The 16,107-nt window shown below is 55.9% G+C and overlaps 1 protein-coding gene across 11 annotated transcripts in view; it reads right to left on the bottom strand.

Moving 5' to 3' along the window:
* LOC130839296 (junctophilin-3) overlaps nt 1-16,107 on the bottom strand; it is a 169,565-nt gene that overhangs the window by 44,982 nt on the left and 108,476 nt on the right. For all 11 annotated transcript variants that reach the window (XM_057713434.1, XM_057713431.1, XM_057713429.1 and 8 more), the window contains one exon: nt 3,297-4,074. In XM_057713434.1, coding sequence (XP_057569417.1) covers nt 3,297-4,003 — 707 coding nt within the window. In that variant the 5' untranslated portion in view covers nt 4,004-4,074. The remainder of the gene's footprint in view (nt 1-3,296; nt 4,075-16,107) is intronic.

Below are 16,107 nucleotides of genomic sequence, written 5' to 3' on the forward strand. Positions count from 1 at the left end.
CACACGTCCTGAGGGCACCTGAGAGTTACGTGGAGAGCTCTGAAAGGGCTCTGAAGCCCTGCTGGGATCCCTGGCAAGGAGCTCAGCATCTCTGGGTGGGCCTGTGTCTGCCCCCAGGAGATCCCAGCGCATGTGGGTGGGTGGGTGGGGAGGGATGCTGAGAACTGGGCTGCAGCCCCGGCCCTGAGGAGGAGCCCCCGCTCCCCATCCTAGCAGTGGGGCCAGGCCCTGGTCCTTAGAAGCTGTGGGCGCAGTCTTCCCTGAAAGAGGTAACAGGCCCCCTCTCAGATCGCAAGCTCCGTGCCACCCCCCTCCCCCCCCCATTTTCCAGGAAAGCCGTGTCCCGGTCCTCACAGCAGCTGCCCTCTGGGGAAGGTCCTGGGCACGGTGATGAGGACACACCAAACCATTCCTGACTCAGCTCAGCGACTGCGCCCAGCTGCCCGGCCGGATCCCGGCTGTGACAGTGACCGCAGCCCGCCTGGGGCCAGACACTCTGCAGCCCCACGTGGCCACCGCGGCTGCTTTCATGCTCCAGTGGTGGGTGGGCCTCGGGGCTCCCGGGGCACTGACCCGCCTGCATCCGCCGGCTTCCCTCTCCAGGACGGCCGCCTCGCATCCTTTTTTTTTTTTTTCCTTCAAATCTAAACCCATTGAGAAAACGCAGGAAGCACAGCTCTTGCTGCAGCCTGGAATGGAGGCTGGTCCTCACCCCTGTCGTGGTGACCGAGGACACTGTCCCCTCCGACTTCCGAGGGCTCCACGAAGCCGCAAGGCTGGGATGACACCATGGACGTGAATTCACACCCACCTCCCTGCAGGCCAGGGCAGGAAGGGAGGGGCCGGCCAGGCTCTGGGGACGCCGAGGAGGGTGACAACAGCACACACCAGGCCCCACACACTGAGCCCGCTGCACGCACTCCATCCCGTCCTTCCACAGGGAACCCGGTCCAGCGGGGGCGAGCAAGCGTCTGCCCAGGCTGCTCGGCGGGGATGGGCCAGGCTGGGCATCTCGGGGGCCAGCACCCGACGCACGGAGCCGCCGTCACGGAAGTTCCCAGGCCTTTGCAGCGGGCAGGGAGCTGCCACTCCCATCTCACAGGTGAGAGATGGGACGCCTGCCCCAGGCGGGGCTCCTCGGGGAGCCGGCTCTGAGCTCCGTGCCCACCCCCACCTCCACAGACTCCTTCATGGAGACCAGCACCCCCAGTTTCTATGGGATGCGTCCCATGTCCTCAGTCCCAAGAAGGTCGGCTGGTTGTTGGACTTTAAAGTCAGTTCTGGGGAAGAGGGACTCCCCTGGTGGCGCAGCGGTTAAGAATCCGCCTGCCAATGCAGGGGACACAGGTTCGATCCCCGGTCTGGGAAGATCCCACATGCTGCGGAGCAACTAAGCCCACACACCACAACTACTGAGCCTGCGCTCTAGAGTCCGTGAGCCACAACTAATGAGCCCATGTGCTGCAACTACTGAAGCCCACACATCTAGAGCCGGCACTCCGCAACGAGAGAAGCCACCCCAATGAGAAGCCTGCGCACTTCAATGACAAGCAGACCCTGCTTGCCAGAACTACAGAAAGCCCGCATGCAGCAACGAAGACCCAATGCAGCCAATACAAACAAATAAAAATTAAAGAAAAAATTCTGGGGAAGACTGTCCATGAAATCCTTGTGTCTCTGCCTCATAAGCGCCCCAGGGTCTGATGACCCCAGCCCCTGCCCTGTAAAGCGCCTCATGTCCACTAAGGTCAATGAGACACCAAACGCAAAAGGTACCACACAGATGAACTACTGGAAGAAAGGGAATACGGCCAGTGCCAGCTGGGGTCTCTGGGTGGCATGAGACCCGCCCTCAGGCTGCTCCCTGCCTTTTCCGTACGGAGCACGAGTCTCACTTCCAACAGAAAAAGTAACTATGGAACCAAACCTGATCAAAAATAGCAGATGAGTCGTCATAATGCTGCTATGTATTGCGTGCCTGAACTCTTCCGGGGGGAGTAGGAAGGGGTGAACAGGGCAGTGTGGGACCCCGACATTCAGAGCAGTAATTCCATTTTCCCTTTGGCTTCTTGGAATGCGTTTCATCTCCAAGACCTCAGATGGGGGCCACAGATATCCGGCCAACAATCCGCAGCCCCCGTTTTTGTTCTTTCAGTGCGGATCGAAGGTCCCTGGAAACCAGAACCAAATGAGCTAGTTTCATGACTGACAAGGTTGGGAAGGCCTGAGCCGTAACTGAGCTGGGAGCCTCCCTGGAGTAACTCCAGGCCTGCCCCTGGCCGGGAATACAAAATCATCCAGAAAGACTCAGCGTCTGTCCCCCTAGACACCTCCTGCCGGGGCAGCCTGGGGCATTTAAAGCAGCCCAGATCCCCGACCGAGGCCCCACGGCTCTCAGGGCGGACCCGAGGGCCCTACCCTGACCTGGGAAAGTGGACAGCGGCGGGAAGCTCTCCGTGAACTCAAGTCAGGAAGCATTCCCTGAGCACCCAGGAGCACGGCCGCCGGGGGCCGTGTCTTGCAACAGGGCAGCTTCCTTCAACCTGCGGCTGGCCACCCACAGCCAAGCAGAACAGACCCAGGCTCACACACTTGACTCTGCGCTTCCCAGGGAGACCCAGGGCCCCCTTCTTCCAGATCTGAAGCCCCCACCCCTGTACCAACACCAAGACACCTCAACATCCAACACGGCGCCCACCAATGGTCAACTCTGGACCCACTGCTTAGGGCCTGGTGGCCCCATGAACCCTGAACGCAGTAAGTCCTGCATTCCATTCGGAACAGCTATGGGCCTGCAGCACCAGGTCGCGCATGAGCCCCCAGGCCGGTGCCCACAGCCGGTCTGTCCACCTCCAGGGCCCATGGAGAATCTGGGCCTCGGGCTGGGGTGGCCAGGTCAGCTTCCACCCTGCTCCCACGCCCCTGCAGCACTGGGCACTGCATGCCCATCTGGGAGTGCGGCCATGGGGGATCACATCTTTCCCTCAGCCAGCAGCTGTCCTATGCGTATCAGCAAGCAGAACGGCCACCATCTTTATCCATCACCGTTTTACTTTAAACACCAGCATGTAAAACAACTAAATAAGAGGAAGGGAGCTTTTCTCCATTTGAAAGGAAGTTGTAAGACCCAGAGCCTCCTCAGGTCAACCATCTCCTAGCTCCGCCTCTGAGCATCTCTGAGGAACCCCGGGGTTCCACAGGGCACAGCTTGAGAAACACCAGCGAAGGCCTCGAACCAGGCAGCACGACTGACCGACCCAGGCCCCGCGACCCAGAAGCACCCCTCGCCCGCCTACCTGGAGGCCGCGATCTCCGCCTTCTGCTTGGCGATGGTGGCCGCCCGCTCGGCCGCCTCCACGGCCCGGTCCACCTTCTCGCGGATCTTGCTGGCGCGCAGCGGGATGAGGTTCTTGCGCTTGCCGCTCACGAGGACGTTCTGCTTGTACTTGCCCTCCTCCTTGGTGCCGTCGGGGAAGGTCATGCAGCCGTAGCCGTGCCGCCGGTTGCCGGCCCACTCGCCCTCGTACTTGAGCCCGTCCGAGCGCTGGCTCACGCCGAAGCCAGAGCGCTTGTCGCTCTTCCACTCGCCCACGTAGGTCTCGGTGGTGGTGGCGTCGACGTCGTCCTCGATGGCCGACAGCTCGGCCTCGCCCTCGCCCAGGCTGATGGTGGAGTGGACGTCGCTGCCCGCGGAGCTGACGGTGCTCATGCCCGCCTCGCTGCGGAAAGAGCTCTGCTTGCTGCGCTGGCTGGCCAGGCTGCTCTTGGACTCCGACTTGCGCAGCTTCAGCCCGCTCAGCAGCGAGCGCCGGAACAGCCCCTTCTTCTTGCTCTTGAGGATCTCGGAGTCACTGTGCGCCACCAGCACGAAGCCCCCCCGGGACACGGCCGGGCTGCCGGCCACGGCGGGGGCGGCGTCGGGGTGCAGCGCGGCGCCGTTGGTGTGCTCGCTGCGCAGGGAGTTGATGGAGGTCCTCAGGGGCGAGCGGATGACCGCCGCCATGCCGTACGGGACACTCTGCCGCACGCCGTAGCCCTGGCGCACGCCGCCGACCCACTGGCCCTGGTAGGTCCCTGCGGAGACAAAGGAGAGGGTGAGCGCACGTGCCGGGGGCCCAGCCGCCGCCGTTCACCCCGTCTTGGGGCAACACGGCGAGGTCCGCCTCGAGGCAGACAGACTGTCTGGCCACGGGTGGCTTTACGATTCCTATCACCGATGGCCGTTTTTAAAGACCCTGCCCTCCTGCTTCCCACGGCTGAATTCTGTTCTCTCTCTCCTAGAGGTCGGGGAGGGGGAAAGGAGGCGCAAGAGTCCGACGCAGTCAGGAGTGAACTGCAGAGCTCCCCAGGCACGTGAGCAGAAGGCCCGACCCCGGGAAGACAGGGAAGGGCGTGGAAAAGAAGAGGGCACATCCTGGGTGAGCAGTTCCAAACAGGGCTCGTGGGGCGCATGAGGGGCAGCTACAAGGACGTAGATCCAGGCTACAAACTGGGTACCAAAAAGGCTGCCTTGGAAGGTAGTGAGTTCCCCATTGCTGGAGGCATCCAAGAACAGTTGGGAAGACCACTCAGCAAGGACACCTTACAGCATGAAAACCGGCAGACCTGATATCTCCAAAAGAATCCAAAGTGGAGACTCAGACACTTGTACACCCATGTGCACAGCCGCATGATTCACAACAGCCAGAGACAACGTGCTCCATCCCAACAATGTGACAACATCCAGCCTTCAAAAGGAAGGCAGTCCCGCAACTTCTGCAACGTGGATGAGCCTTGAGGACACTACACTAGGTGAAATAAGCCAGTCACAAAAGGACGCAGACTGTTTGATTTCACTTGTACAAGCTACCTAGGAGTCAAACTCAGACAGACGGAAAGTAGATGCCGGGGCCGGGGCTGGGGCCGGGGCCGGGGCCGGGGGAGGGGAGCAGGGAATTGTTGCCTAATGGGTGTGGAGCTTCTGTCTGGGGTGACGGAAAAGTCTTGAAAATAGAGGTGATGGTTGTATGACATTATGAGTGTGACTAATGCCACTGAACTGTGCACTGAAAAATGGTTAAAGTGGCAAGTTTCATGTTATCTATAAATCTTATCATAATAAAATAAAATGAGCAGCACCGGTCTCACATTCTCGCTCTGCTTACTGGCTGTGTGACTTGCGTAGGATAGGTCTAAATCTCTCATACCACAGGTAGTTATGCAAGTTAAATGCCACTCAGCAGGGCTGGGCTCCCCAGCCTCTTCCCTCCTCCCACCCCCGCCCCAAGATCTCTTCCTTCCTCAGGCAGCAGCTGCCTATGCTGGGGCGGAGACCCAGGGCTTGCACCAGGGTGGTGAGAAGGACCCTGGACTAGGCTCTCTGTCCTGGACGGCCCCTCCCCTGCCTGGGGTGGGTGGCCTGCGGGAAGCTGGCCCTTTAAGGCCAGACCTGTCTGCCTGGACAGTGGTCTCCCTGTGGCCAGTGCAAGCCGAGAGTGGGCTGCTGTCGCAGGGACCGCTCGCCCCCGGCATACGGCCACTTCTGCTTGTGGGCCGGGGACAGGGTTGTCAGACAAAACACAGCACGTCCAGTGCAATCTGAATTTCACATGGATGACAATTTTTAGAGAATATTACATGGAACATACTTATGCTAGAAATATCAGATTGATGATCTGAAATTCAAGTTTAACTGGGTGTCCCATGTGTTTATTTGCTGAATGAATCCAGATGCCCTAGCTGGGACCCCCCCAAGATGTCACCCTGGGTTTCCCTGGCAGGCCCCCTGCCCCTCCCCCGCCAAAGCTGAGGATGCTCCTACATGAAGAGACTCAGCCCACCTCCCCGCCGGCACCCCTACATCCCCTTGAGGCAGGCGGGGCTTATAGCTAAGGACGCACAGGAGCTCTGCACACAGCCTGGTGGAGGCCAGGGGTATGGGTATGCAGGATGGAGTTAGGAGCGGGACAGGCTTGGGTTTGAATCCCAGCTTTGCTCTTCCTGGATCTGTGACCTTGGAAACACCTACCTAACTCTCGGTGCCTCAGTTTCCTCATCTGTAAAACGGGGAAGGCGGCTGTGCTGATTAAACACAGTAGTCCATGTAAAGCGCTGGAAGGTTGCTCACACTCGGTTAATGGTGACTGCTACTCACCACTGTCATCAGAACCTCAGGGATAAACAGCACTTGACCTTGCAGGTGAGGAAACCGGCTCAGAGAGGGGCCAGGAAGCCAAAGGGGCAGGATTCAAACCCAGGGCTCGCAGTCCTCCCCGCACTGGGCTCCGCGCCCAGTGAGTGCCTGCCCATCTTGTTCCGAGGGAGCCAGGCTCGAGCCACAGCTGGCATCCTGCGAGGTGCGGGCCAACCCCACCTCTGAGGAAATGAGGGCCCACATTCCCTGCCTCAGAAAAAAGGGTGAGCACGGGGAGGTGTCGGGAAGCAGGCCCCCCACACCCGACCATGGAATCCATACCACGTCCCTACAGGCTGGAGAGCACTGTTCCCTCTGCCAGATGTGGACGCAGAGTCTGCTGTATAAACGGAGATATCGGCTTTCTCTGAGTGACAGAGTGGGCAGAGCAAGGGCCCCAGGTGGGGGTGTGGGCCCTCCCTCCCACTCTGAGCTCCTGGGTCCTGCCACCCTGGCCTTCCACGAGCCACACAACCGTCCCCCTGCAGAGCTGAGTGACCAGGACAGCCTCTGTGTCTGTTTCCACATCAGTGAAAAGAACTGCTTGGCATATTATTCCTGATTTCCGTGACTCCAGAGGTCCCTGGACAGATCAGCAGAGGCTGGAGAGGGGCAGAAATGTGCACACAGGGTGTGCCCAGGCAAGAGCGAACGGTGAGAAAGAGGAGCTGCACAGCCAGCCCCTGCTTTAAAATACACACATTGCTCCACGTCCTCAGCAGACAGACCCACGGAGACAGAAAGCAGGTTGGCAGCTTCCAGGGGCTGGGGGAGGGGGACCGGGAGCGACAGCTAGTGGGGTCGGGGTTTCCTTTTGGGGTGATGGAGACGGTCTGCAATTAGACGGAGGTGGCGGTTGCACAACGTTGTGAATGACTCCGTTTAAAAGGGCCAGTTGTGTGTCACACGAATTTCAGGTCACTTATAGAAAACAAGAAGGTTAAGGATTGGTACAGGAAAAAGAATGGGAGCACACTGAGAAATGTATCATTTCAAACTCCCAGAGAGACAGAAGATGAGCTGGTCAAGTTCTAGGCAGTTTGAGAGCGGAGTGAGGGGCACGGGGCTCTGAAACAAACTCCTGTGGCCGCCAGGGCCCTGCCAGGCCAGCTGCCACCCCGGGGCCAGAGCCAGGCCTTTCCACTTACCCACGACCTGGGGGGCCTCACTCCACCTCTCAGATCTTAGTTTATCCACCTGTGAAATGGGGGTGATAACTGTAGCCACCGCCCAGGCACATAAAGCAGCTGGCATGGCCTCCTGCACATGGCATGACAGGGGCAGCTGAGCCTTCCTTGCTTGCAGCTTGCAGTTTTATTGTACTTGCACTTTTGCTCCCAGTCGGAACATACTTCTGATTTTATAGCTGACATCGGTAAGAAAAATGGATTTCAATATTACAGAAATACGCTCCCGATCAGCTCTGCTGTGACTTGCCAGGGCAGCTGGGCCCTGCTGCTCGACAGCAAAGGGCCAGCACAGATGAGGAGAGAGAACGCAGGCCCTCAGCGAGGACACGGCTTCTCCCAAAGGGAGGCTCCAGGCCGGCCTCCACTGGGCCAGAGTCCTTCCTCCACCCCTCTCTTTCTTATTTATTGGCTGCGTTGGGTCTTCATTGCTGCATGCGGGCTTCCTCGAGTTGCAGCGAGCGGGAGCTGGTCTTCACTGTGGTGCGTGGGCTTCTCATCGTGGTGGCTTCTATTGCTGCAGAGAACAGGCTCTAAGAGCCTCAAGGGCTTCAGTAGTTGCGGCATGTGGGCTCAGTAGTTGTGGTGCACGGGCTACGTTGCTCCATGGCATGCGGGATCTTCCCAGACAAGGGATCAAATCCGTGTCCTCTGCATTTGCAAGTGGATTCTTAACCACTGTGCCACCAGGGAAGTCATTCCCTTCTTTCTTTCTTGTTTGGGGCCAGCAGACAAAGGGTTGAATTCAAGGCCCTGATTCCCCATTGGTGGTCCCATTGAATCTGGCTGGTTGTTAGCAAAAGACTAAACCCACTGTTGTGTTTTACACCCCAAGCAGCTTGTATGTGGAAAGACAGAAGCCAGCCCAGCACAAAGAGAGGGCCACACATGGCCCGGACAGGGGCTGCCCTTGCGGTGCTATGGGGTCTGTCTGGGCCAGTGCAGCCCCCAGGGCAGGGGCAACTTCCTGTCTGCACCCCGACCCAAGGTCGCCCCTCTCAGGGAGACACTCAGATGCAGATGGATCGTCGAGCGGGCACCCCTGCTCCTTTGTAAGTGACTTGAGAGGGCGGAGTCGCACGCAGGTGACCCTCTCAGGGACTCCGCCGCCTCCACTGCCACCTCACCTGCCCATCTCCATGAAGATGAGGGACAGCCCCTCTGTCCCCATCACCCGGAACCCAGGATCAGGAGACCTGAGTGGGCCTCAGGCGAGGAAACCGACCTCCCTAAATGAGGCCTGTAAGACGCCGACTGGACTGACCCAGGCTTGCAGGGAAGAGAAAATGAGACGTGACCAACAGCAGGGCTCAGGCTGGGCAGGGGCAGTGTCCCTGATCACAGGGCCAGTCAACACCCCCTGAAACCCTGACCCAGCCCCCGGGCAGGCACGGCCGGAGTCTCTGCATTCCTGATGGGCTCCCCGGTAAGGCCAACACTGTCCTCGGGGACCCATGTGGAGGGCCGCCAAGATCCTCACTCCGGGCACACAGTGGACACCTGCACTGTCTGGTTCAGGACACCTCTGGGTCCAGGTCCAAAAGCCAACTCCACCCTGCGCCCCTCGGCCAGCGGAGAGCTTCCTTCCTTGAGCCCGCCTGTCACCTGACAGCTTCGAGCCCGAGATGCCCAGAGCAGACCCCTGTCCCCGGGACCCCCTGCAGCATTCAGGTCCGGGTGCCGGTCACACTTGGCGTGAGAGCCCGTGTTGAACCCACCTCCCCACGGGGTGACGGGCGGCACCTGCAAGGCTCCAGGCTCTGTCCGCGGCTGGACAGAACGCCTGTGGCCCGCCTTTCTGCCCTACCTGCAGCAGCCTCCGTGCCTGGCGTGAGGCGGGGGCTGGGAGGGTGACGCACAGAGGTCCCCCCCGTCCCCAGCACTCAGTGCCGGCCAAGGCCCCCGATGCTGGGCAGAAGCAGCCACACAACCAGGTGAGGACACACAGAGCAGCTGAACGGCACCTCCTGCTTCAAGGTCTGACCAGGAAGTGGTTTTCCCAGCGTTTCTGCAAACAAATGGCCAAGTACACTTCGTCCAGAGTTTAAATGGTCACCACAGCAATTTCACAGCCCGAGAGCTGGGCCCAGAATCCCAACGTCCCTGAAGATAAGACGTCAGCAGTTGTGTTTTTGTGTGTGTGTATATATTCAAGGAAAAAGCACTTTCCCAGGACCCATCTCTGACCTACTGAAGCAGGATGGCCAGAGAGGACCGGGTACGTGTACCTGTCACAGCCCCCAGGTGATTCTTCCTGTCAGCATCCCCAGCTGTTCCAGATGTGGGGAAGGAGGACCAGGAGGTGCGGGAACTAGTCCAAGATGGCCCAGCCCATGGGCAGCAGCATCACAGCACAGGCGGATGTGCTAGGTCCTGGAATCTTCCTTTACAGCACACCCTGGACCACTTTCCACCTTTTCTCCATCGTTAATAATGGCTGCAGCCATCCTGGCACACGAATGTTCCACAGCCACACAGATACAAGCCACCCTGCGCTGTGGGGTATCTGTCAGGCCTCCGTTCTGACAGCTCAGCTTTGTACACGATGCTAAGTTATACTCTTAGGATGATTTCCTAGAATGAAACTGCTCGGTCAAAAGGAATATTTTTTTAAAAAAGATTTTTGATAAATTGGCCTCCTCAAAGACTACATAAGAGTGACCATTTCCTTCCCAGTCACCAGCACCAGATCACATCATTTTAAAAAGTGTTTTAGCTGGGCTCTGAGTAGTTATGCTTACTGGAACATGCTGCGGGATGAACTGTGTCCCCCCCAAATGTGCATGTTGAAGTCTTACCCCCAGTACTTTAGAATGTAACCCTCTTTGGAGGTGGGGTCTTTAAAGAGATGATGAGGTTCCCAAGGCAAGGCACACGAAAGGACGCCCAGCATCACTCATCATTCGGGAAACGCACATCAGGACCACAGAGTACCGCCTCACTCCTATTCGGAGGGCTATCAAAAAAACCCCCAAACAAGTATCGGTGAAGATGTAGAGAAACTCGCAGCTTGGGCACTGTTGGTGGGAATGTACAATGGTGTAGCTACTGTGGAAAGACAGTACGGTGGTTCCTCAAAACGTTAACCACAGAATCATCACTTGATCCAACAATCCTACTTGCGGGCAGGCACCGTATGAACTGAAAGCAGGGTCTCAAGGAGGTGCTTGTACACCCACGTTTAAGCAGCGTTACTCACAACAGCCAAGGAATGGAAGCAACCCAAGTGCCCGTCGACAGATGACGGGTAAGCCGGACGGGGGCGTCCACACGATGCAGCCTTGCTCAGCTTTAAACAGGCACGAGGTTCTGACAGGGGCTCCAACCTGGAGAAACCTGAGGACCTCACGCTGAGTGAGATGTCAGTCATAAAAAGACAGATACTGTGTGAGTCTACACGTGCGATACGTGGAGTGGTTAACCATCAGGCAGAAAGCACAACGGTGGGTGCTGGGGGGCTGGGGAGTTCTTGTTTAATGGGTGCAGAGAGGTTCAGTTTTACTAGATGAAAGGCTTTCTGGAGGTGGACAGTGGTGGTGGCTGCACAACGTTATAAATATGTTTAATACCAATAAGCCACATACTTAAAAACAGTATGATAAGCTTTATGTGTATTTTACCACAATAAAAACAATGAGGCCATCGGGGGCACGTGATCCAGTATGACTGGTGCTCCTGTGAGAGGCGGTGGCACCAGGGGTGCGCTCAGAGGGACGACCACGTGTGGAGGCAGCGAGAGGCCGGCCGTCTGCAGGCCGAGGAGACCGGCCTCAGGAGAGCGCAACCCAGCCTCCAGGGCCGCAAGACAGTAAGTAGCCATTGGTTAGGCTCTGCCCCCACCTGTGACATTGTTACAGCAGCCCTGGCAAACCAGTGCAGGGCTCTCAGTCTCTAGGCAGGTGACACAACTACATAAGAAGTAAAAGTTAGGAGAACAAGCCCAGAGAAGCAACAGAAACCCACGTGCCAAAAACACAACAACCAGTTAAAAAGAAGACGTCTCCCCTCCTGTGTCACGTAAACGTTTCTGGAAAAACAGAACCAGAAAACCACGCCCCAGGGGACACCAGGCAGGTGAGGAGCGTGGGGGGAGGCGTGGGATCAGACCAGGGACTTTTAAGAGGAAGTCCTCTTCTGAACAGAGACCCTCCCGCTTCCCCGGCACACCCAGGTGCTGGCAACTGGAATTCCTACACCCAGGTAGGAGAGGGGAGTCCTCTGCAGGAACTGGGTCAGGCTAGCAGTGTAGTCTGCAGAGAACTCTCGGTCAGCTTTTTGGTACCTTACTTCAATAAGTGAACAGCCCAGGGTCATCAGACACTTGGAGAAAGCCTCCAAGAGGAGAGACCAAAACATATAAATAAATGTGGAAAAAATTGGAGGGAAACGTGAAAAATGCAGGGTGTGGAAGACAATCAGAGATGTCAAACATTAAATCCTCATAGAGATAAGATACTGCACCCCCAAAATGAGAATCAAAGGCAATAAAAAAGAAGAAAAACAGAGAAAAAGAGCTCCTGGAAGTTAAAAGTATGATGGCTAAAATAAAAATTTTGATAAGTGAGTTGGAAGATAAAGTCAAGGAAGCCTTTCAGAAACTAGAACAAAAAGAGGTGGGCAAAGTAGTGGGAAACAGTGAGAAGAAAATTAGAGTCAACCGTGAGTCATCGGAAGGCCCCAAATCTATATATTATGAGCTCCAGAAAGCAAGGAAGGAAAATTACCAAAGACTCAAAATGGGAAAGTGTCCCAGAACTGAAAGATGTGAGCATCCAGGCTGAAGGGGCTCACAGACACCCTGCACGACAAAGGAAAGATTCTCATACAAAGTCACGTGAGGGGCTTCCCTGGCGGCGCAGTGGTTAAGAATCCGCCTGCCAATGCAGGGGACGTGGGTTCTATCCCTGGGCTGGGAATATCCCACATGCCACGGAGCAACTAAGCCCGTGCGCCAAAACTATTGAGCCCCTGTGCCGCAACTACTGAGCCCCTGTGCCGCAACTATTGAAGCCCATGCGCCTAGAGCCTGTGCTCTGCAACAAGAGAAGCCACCGCAATGAGGAGCCCATGCACCACAATGAAGAGTAGCCCCCACTAGCTGCAACTAGAGAAAGCCCGTGTGCAGCAACGAAGACCCAACACAGCCAATAAATAAATTAAATTAAAAAATAAAAATTAAAAAAAACAACAAGAAAACAAAGTCACATGAAACTTAGAACTTCAGTAAGCAAAGATCCCAAATGCTTCCAGAGAAGAAAGACAGACTTCACACAAAGGACTGAGACTCAGCATGGCATGAGACCTCTAGACAGCAACACCGAGACCTAGACTTCAGTGGGAAATAGCCCCCACCCAAATTCTGAACAAAAATGACTTTTGATCTAGAATTACATATACAAGCAATTTATTGAGTCGTTAAGCCACAAAAACTATCTTCCATGCATTCTTTCAGGAAGCTACTGCAGGATGTACTCCACCAAAACGAGGGAGTAAATCACAGGAGAGGAAAGACATGGGGGGCTCCAACAAACATGAGGTGGCAAAGGGAACTTCCAGGAAGCAGCGGGGAGTGATTTTATACACGCGTACACAAAAATACCATGGGTTTCAACTGTGAGGGTCCACTTACACATGGGTTTTTTTCCATAGTAAATACTATAGTACTACATGACGTGTGGCTGAACCCACAGGTGCAGAACTGCAGATACAGCAGAACCGTACCTACTCAGGGCTGGCTATAAATTATACGTAGATTTTCAAATGTGTGGAGGGTCAGAACCCCTAATCCTGACACTGTTCAAGGGTCAACTGTAGGCTTCCCTGGTGGCGCAGTCGTTAAGAATCTGCCTGCCAATACAGGGGACACGGGTCCTATCCCTGGGCCAGGAAGATTCCACATGCCGCGGAGCAACTAAGCCCGTGCACCACAACTATTGAGCCTGAGCTCTAGAGCCCGTGAACCACAGCTATTAAGCCCGCGAGCCACAACTACTGAAGCCTGTGCACCTAAAGTCCGTGCACTGCAACGAAGAGTAGCCCCCGCTCTCTGCAACTAGGGAAACCTTGTGCGCAGCAACGAAGACCCAACACAGCCAAAAAAAAATTTTTTAAAAAGGGTCAACTGTATCTAACTTCCAGCGAACACTGAAGGAAAATATACAAATATTAAAAAACATGTATATACTGTATACATGTAGAGAACCTGGTGGATGTTTCAGCAAAACGCTGCACGGAGAGGTATTTTACGGAGCATTCAGAAGGTGGGCAAAGAATTCAGCAGTTTTAAAGAAAACTATGCCTTTGAAAAAACGAAGCAATGAGTAACTCAAGCTGCATGTGAAACGTGTCGATACACAAGTGTGTCAGAGTCAGTGGGCTGCCTGCCTCAGCAGGAAGCAGGACTCCAGGCTTTTAACAATGAGAACTATGGATTTAACAGAACTGACAGAGCCATGCTGGGATGGTTAAGGAAGGGAAGAGAAGATGGTTGTAGAAGACTGAGAATCTTCACCTATCACAGCAGGAAGTCAGTACGTAGCAGCTAAAAGTGACCGTAAACCAAGACAGCAGCTAGCACACAGATGCAGGAACTTGGAGTTAAGTCTCTGAAGACACAGCTGAAGGAGTTTAAAGCCGTAGTTCTGGGAAGCAGTAGGGGGAGCGGGTTTTGTTCTAAACGCTATTGTTTTTAGCACTAATTGACATCTTAAACTATGGGCACATCAACTTGGTAAAGATTAAAATTTTTGCAGAGGGATGCAGAGACAGACTTTCATGAGAAAATTCTCACAAGAGTAATGTTATGCGTGTTTTTCCAGTTGTGGAAACTAAGCCTCAGGACTCGTGCCTTGTGGGGGCCAGGATCCAAACCCGGGCACTGGGGCAAAGCTCTGCTCACAGAGGACGCTGGCCTGGTAGCGGCCTGGCCCAAGTATTTAGCAGATTGGTGGGGAAAGCCAGAAAGGGGGCCCAAGGAGCAGGTCAGTGGCCTTCTTGGGGGAACAGAGGGGACAAGCTTCCCTGAGAAGGCACCAGACATGTCAGACTGGAGGCAGGGAAGTGACCCGAGAGGCCATGAGCATCGCGTGTAGATGACGGCCATTCCCGCGCTGAGAGCAGGTCACCAGCCACGAAGCTACCCTAAGGCCGGGAGGGGTCGAGACGCAGTGAAGACCAGCAAATACGGGCCCCACATTCATCCTTCTGCCACACAGAGGGGAGGGGATTCAGGCGCAGCTGGCCTCAGACCAGGGAGCCACCCAGGTGTGCCCACCTCCACGGTGGGGGCAGGGGGTCCCCAAAGGCTGGGAGAGGACCAGGCTCAAGAGACAACATCAACCAGCATCCTAGGTCGCACCCACCCGGCCAACTTCACACCAGCACTGCTCCTTCTGCTCTCCTTCATCCGTTCATCCTGGGAAGGTTTAGTTTATTTTTGTTTTAAAGATTAGACTTCATAGCTTTAGGTTTACAGAAAAATTGAACGCAAGTCCAGACACACCTGAGTGCGGTGCACTAGTTACAGCTGATGGGCCAATATCGATACGTCACCACTCCTTGTGCTGCCACCCTGTGATTCCAGACAAAGGTGATGACCTGTATCCACCATCGCTGCGTCACACAGGGTCGTTTCACAGACCTAAAAATCCTCCGCGCTCCACCCAGTCATCCCTCCTTCCCCCAACCCCTGGCAACCACGGTTCTTTTCCTGTCTCCATAGTTTTGCCTTTCCCAGAAAGTCACAGCGTCGGACTCAGACAGTAGGAAGCCTTCTCAGGCTGGCTTCTTTCACTTTGTAGTAGCACTTAAGGCCTCCGCGTCTTTTGTGGACCTGAACCACACTGTGTCATCCACTCCAACTCAAGAGCATTTTTGTTGCTTAAGTTTTGGTGATTATGAATAACGGGAAGGTCTTTTCCACATCAGAAAGAAAAAAAAAAGAGAGAGAGAGAGAGAGATGGATCTAACTTCAAAAGAACGAACACTGTCCAGTTTATCTTGACAACTTCTCCGCAATGGCTGGCTTCTCAGCTGGAGGCACCTGGACAGCCCTCCAGGCAGCCCAGTCAGGAACCACAGCCACGGCACCCAGGGACACTGCTGGCTGACAACTGCTGAGCTCTCACCATCCACAGAGGGCCAGGTGCCGTGACTGCAACAGGGGGCTCAGAGAGGTAAGGGGACTCGTCCAAGGCCACCCAGCAGGAAAGGGCGAAATCTGAACCTCTGCCCTCGCCTGTCCCCAGAGCTGGAAGGAGCCGCAGGGATGAGGAGCCAGCCCCCTCGCCCCCTCGCCCCTCACAGGGGAGGCCCATGCCTGGCAGCGTCGGCTAATGTGTGCACACCCACCGCGAGTCCAAGGAGCAGTGTGCAGACCCCAGTCTGCGTCCCCCCCACCCAGGAGCCTGGTTCCCTCTGAGCTACGCTCCCTGGGGAGACCCCCTCTGCTCGCTTGTCACCCTGACTGCCCCGGGGAGGGCAGAGGCTCCTTCCCCCCACCAAATGCTCAGAGCGGGTCCAAACCGGTCAGTCCCCATACAGAGCCCGCAAGGGAGACCCTGTGCCCATTGTACAGGCAGGAAAACAACTGAGGCGTGATGAGGTTAAGTCACTTGCCCAATGTCCTGACCACATGGCTCAGCGAGGACCCCGCCACGTGTGCCAGACTCCAGGCCACGTTCTGGAGGATCCTTCTCCACTGTCCCCCGAAAAGCAGAGGCGTCAGCACCCAAGAACACAGCCTGCAGC

The sequence above is a fragment of the Hippopotamus amphibius genome, chromosome 16 (assembly GCF_030028045.1).
Source record: "Hippopotamus amphibius kiboko isolate mHipAmp2 chromosome 16, mHipAmp2.hap2, whole genome shotgun sequence".
Taxonomy (NCBI): Eukaryota; Metazoa; Chordata; class Mammalia; order Artiodactyla; family Hippopotamidae; genus Hippopotamus; species Hippopotamus amphibius.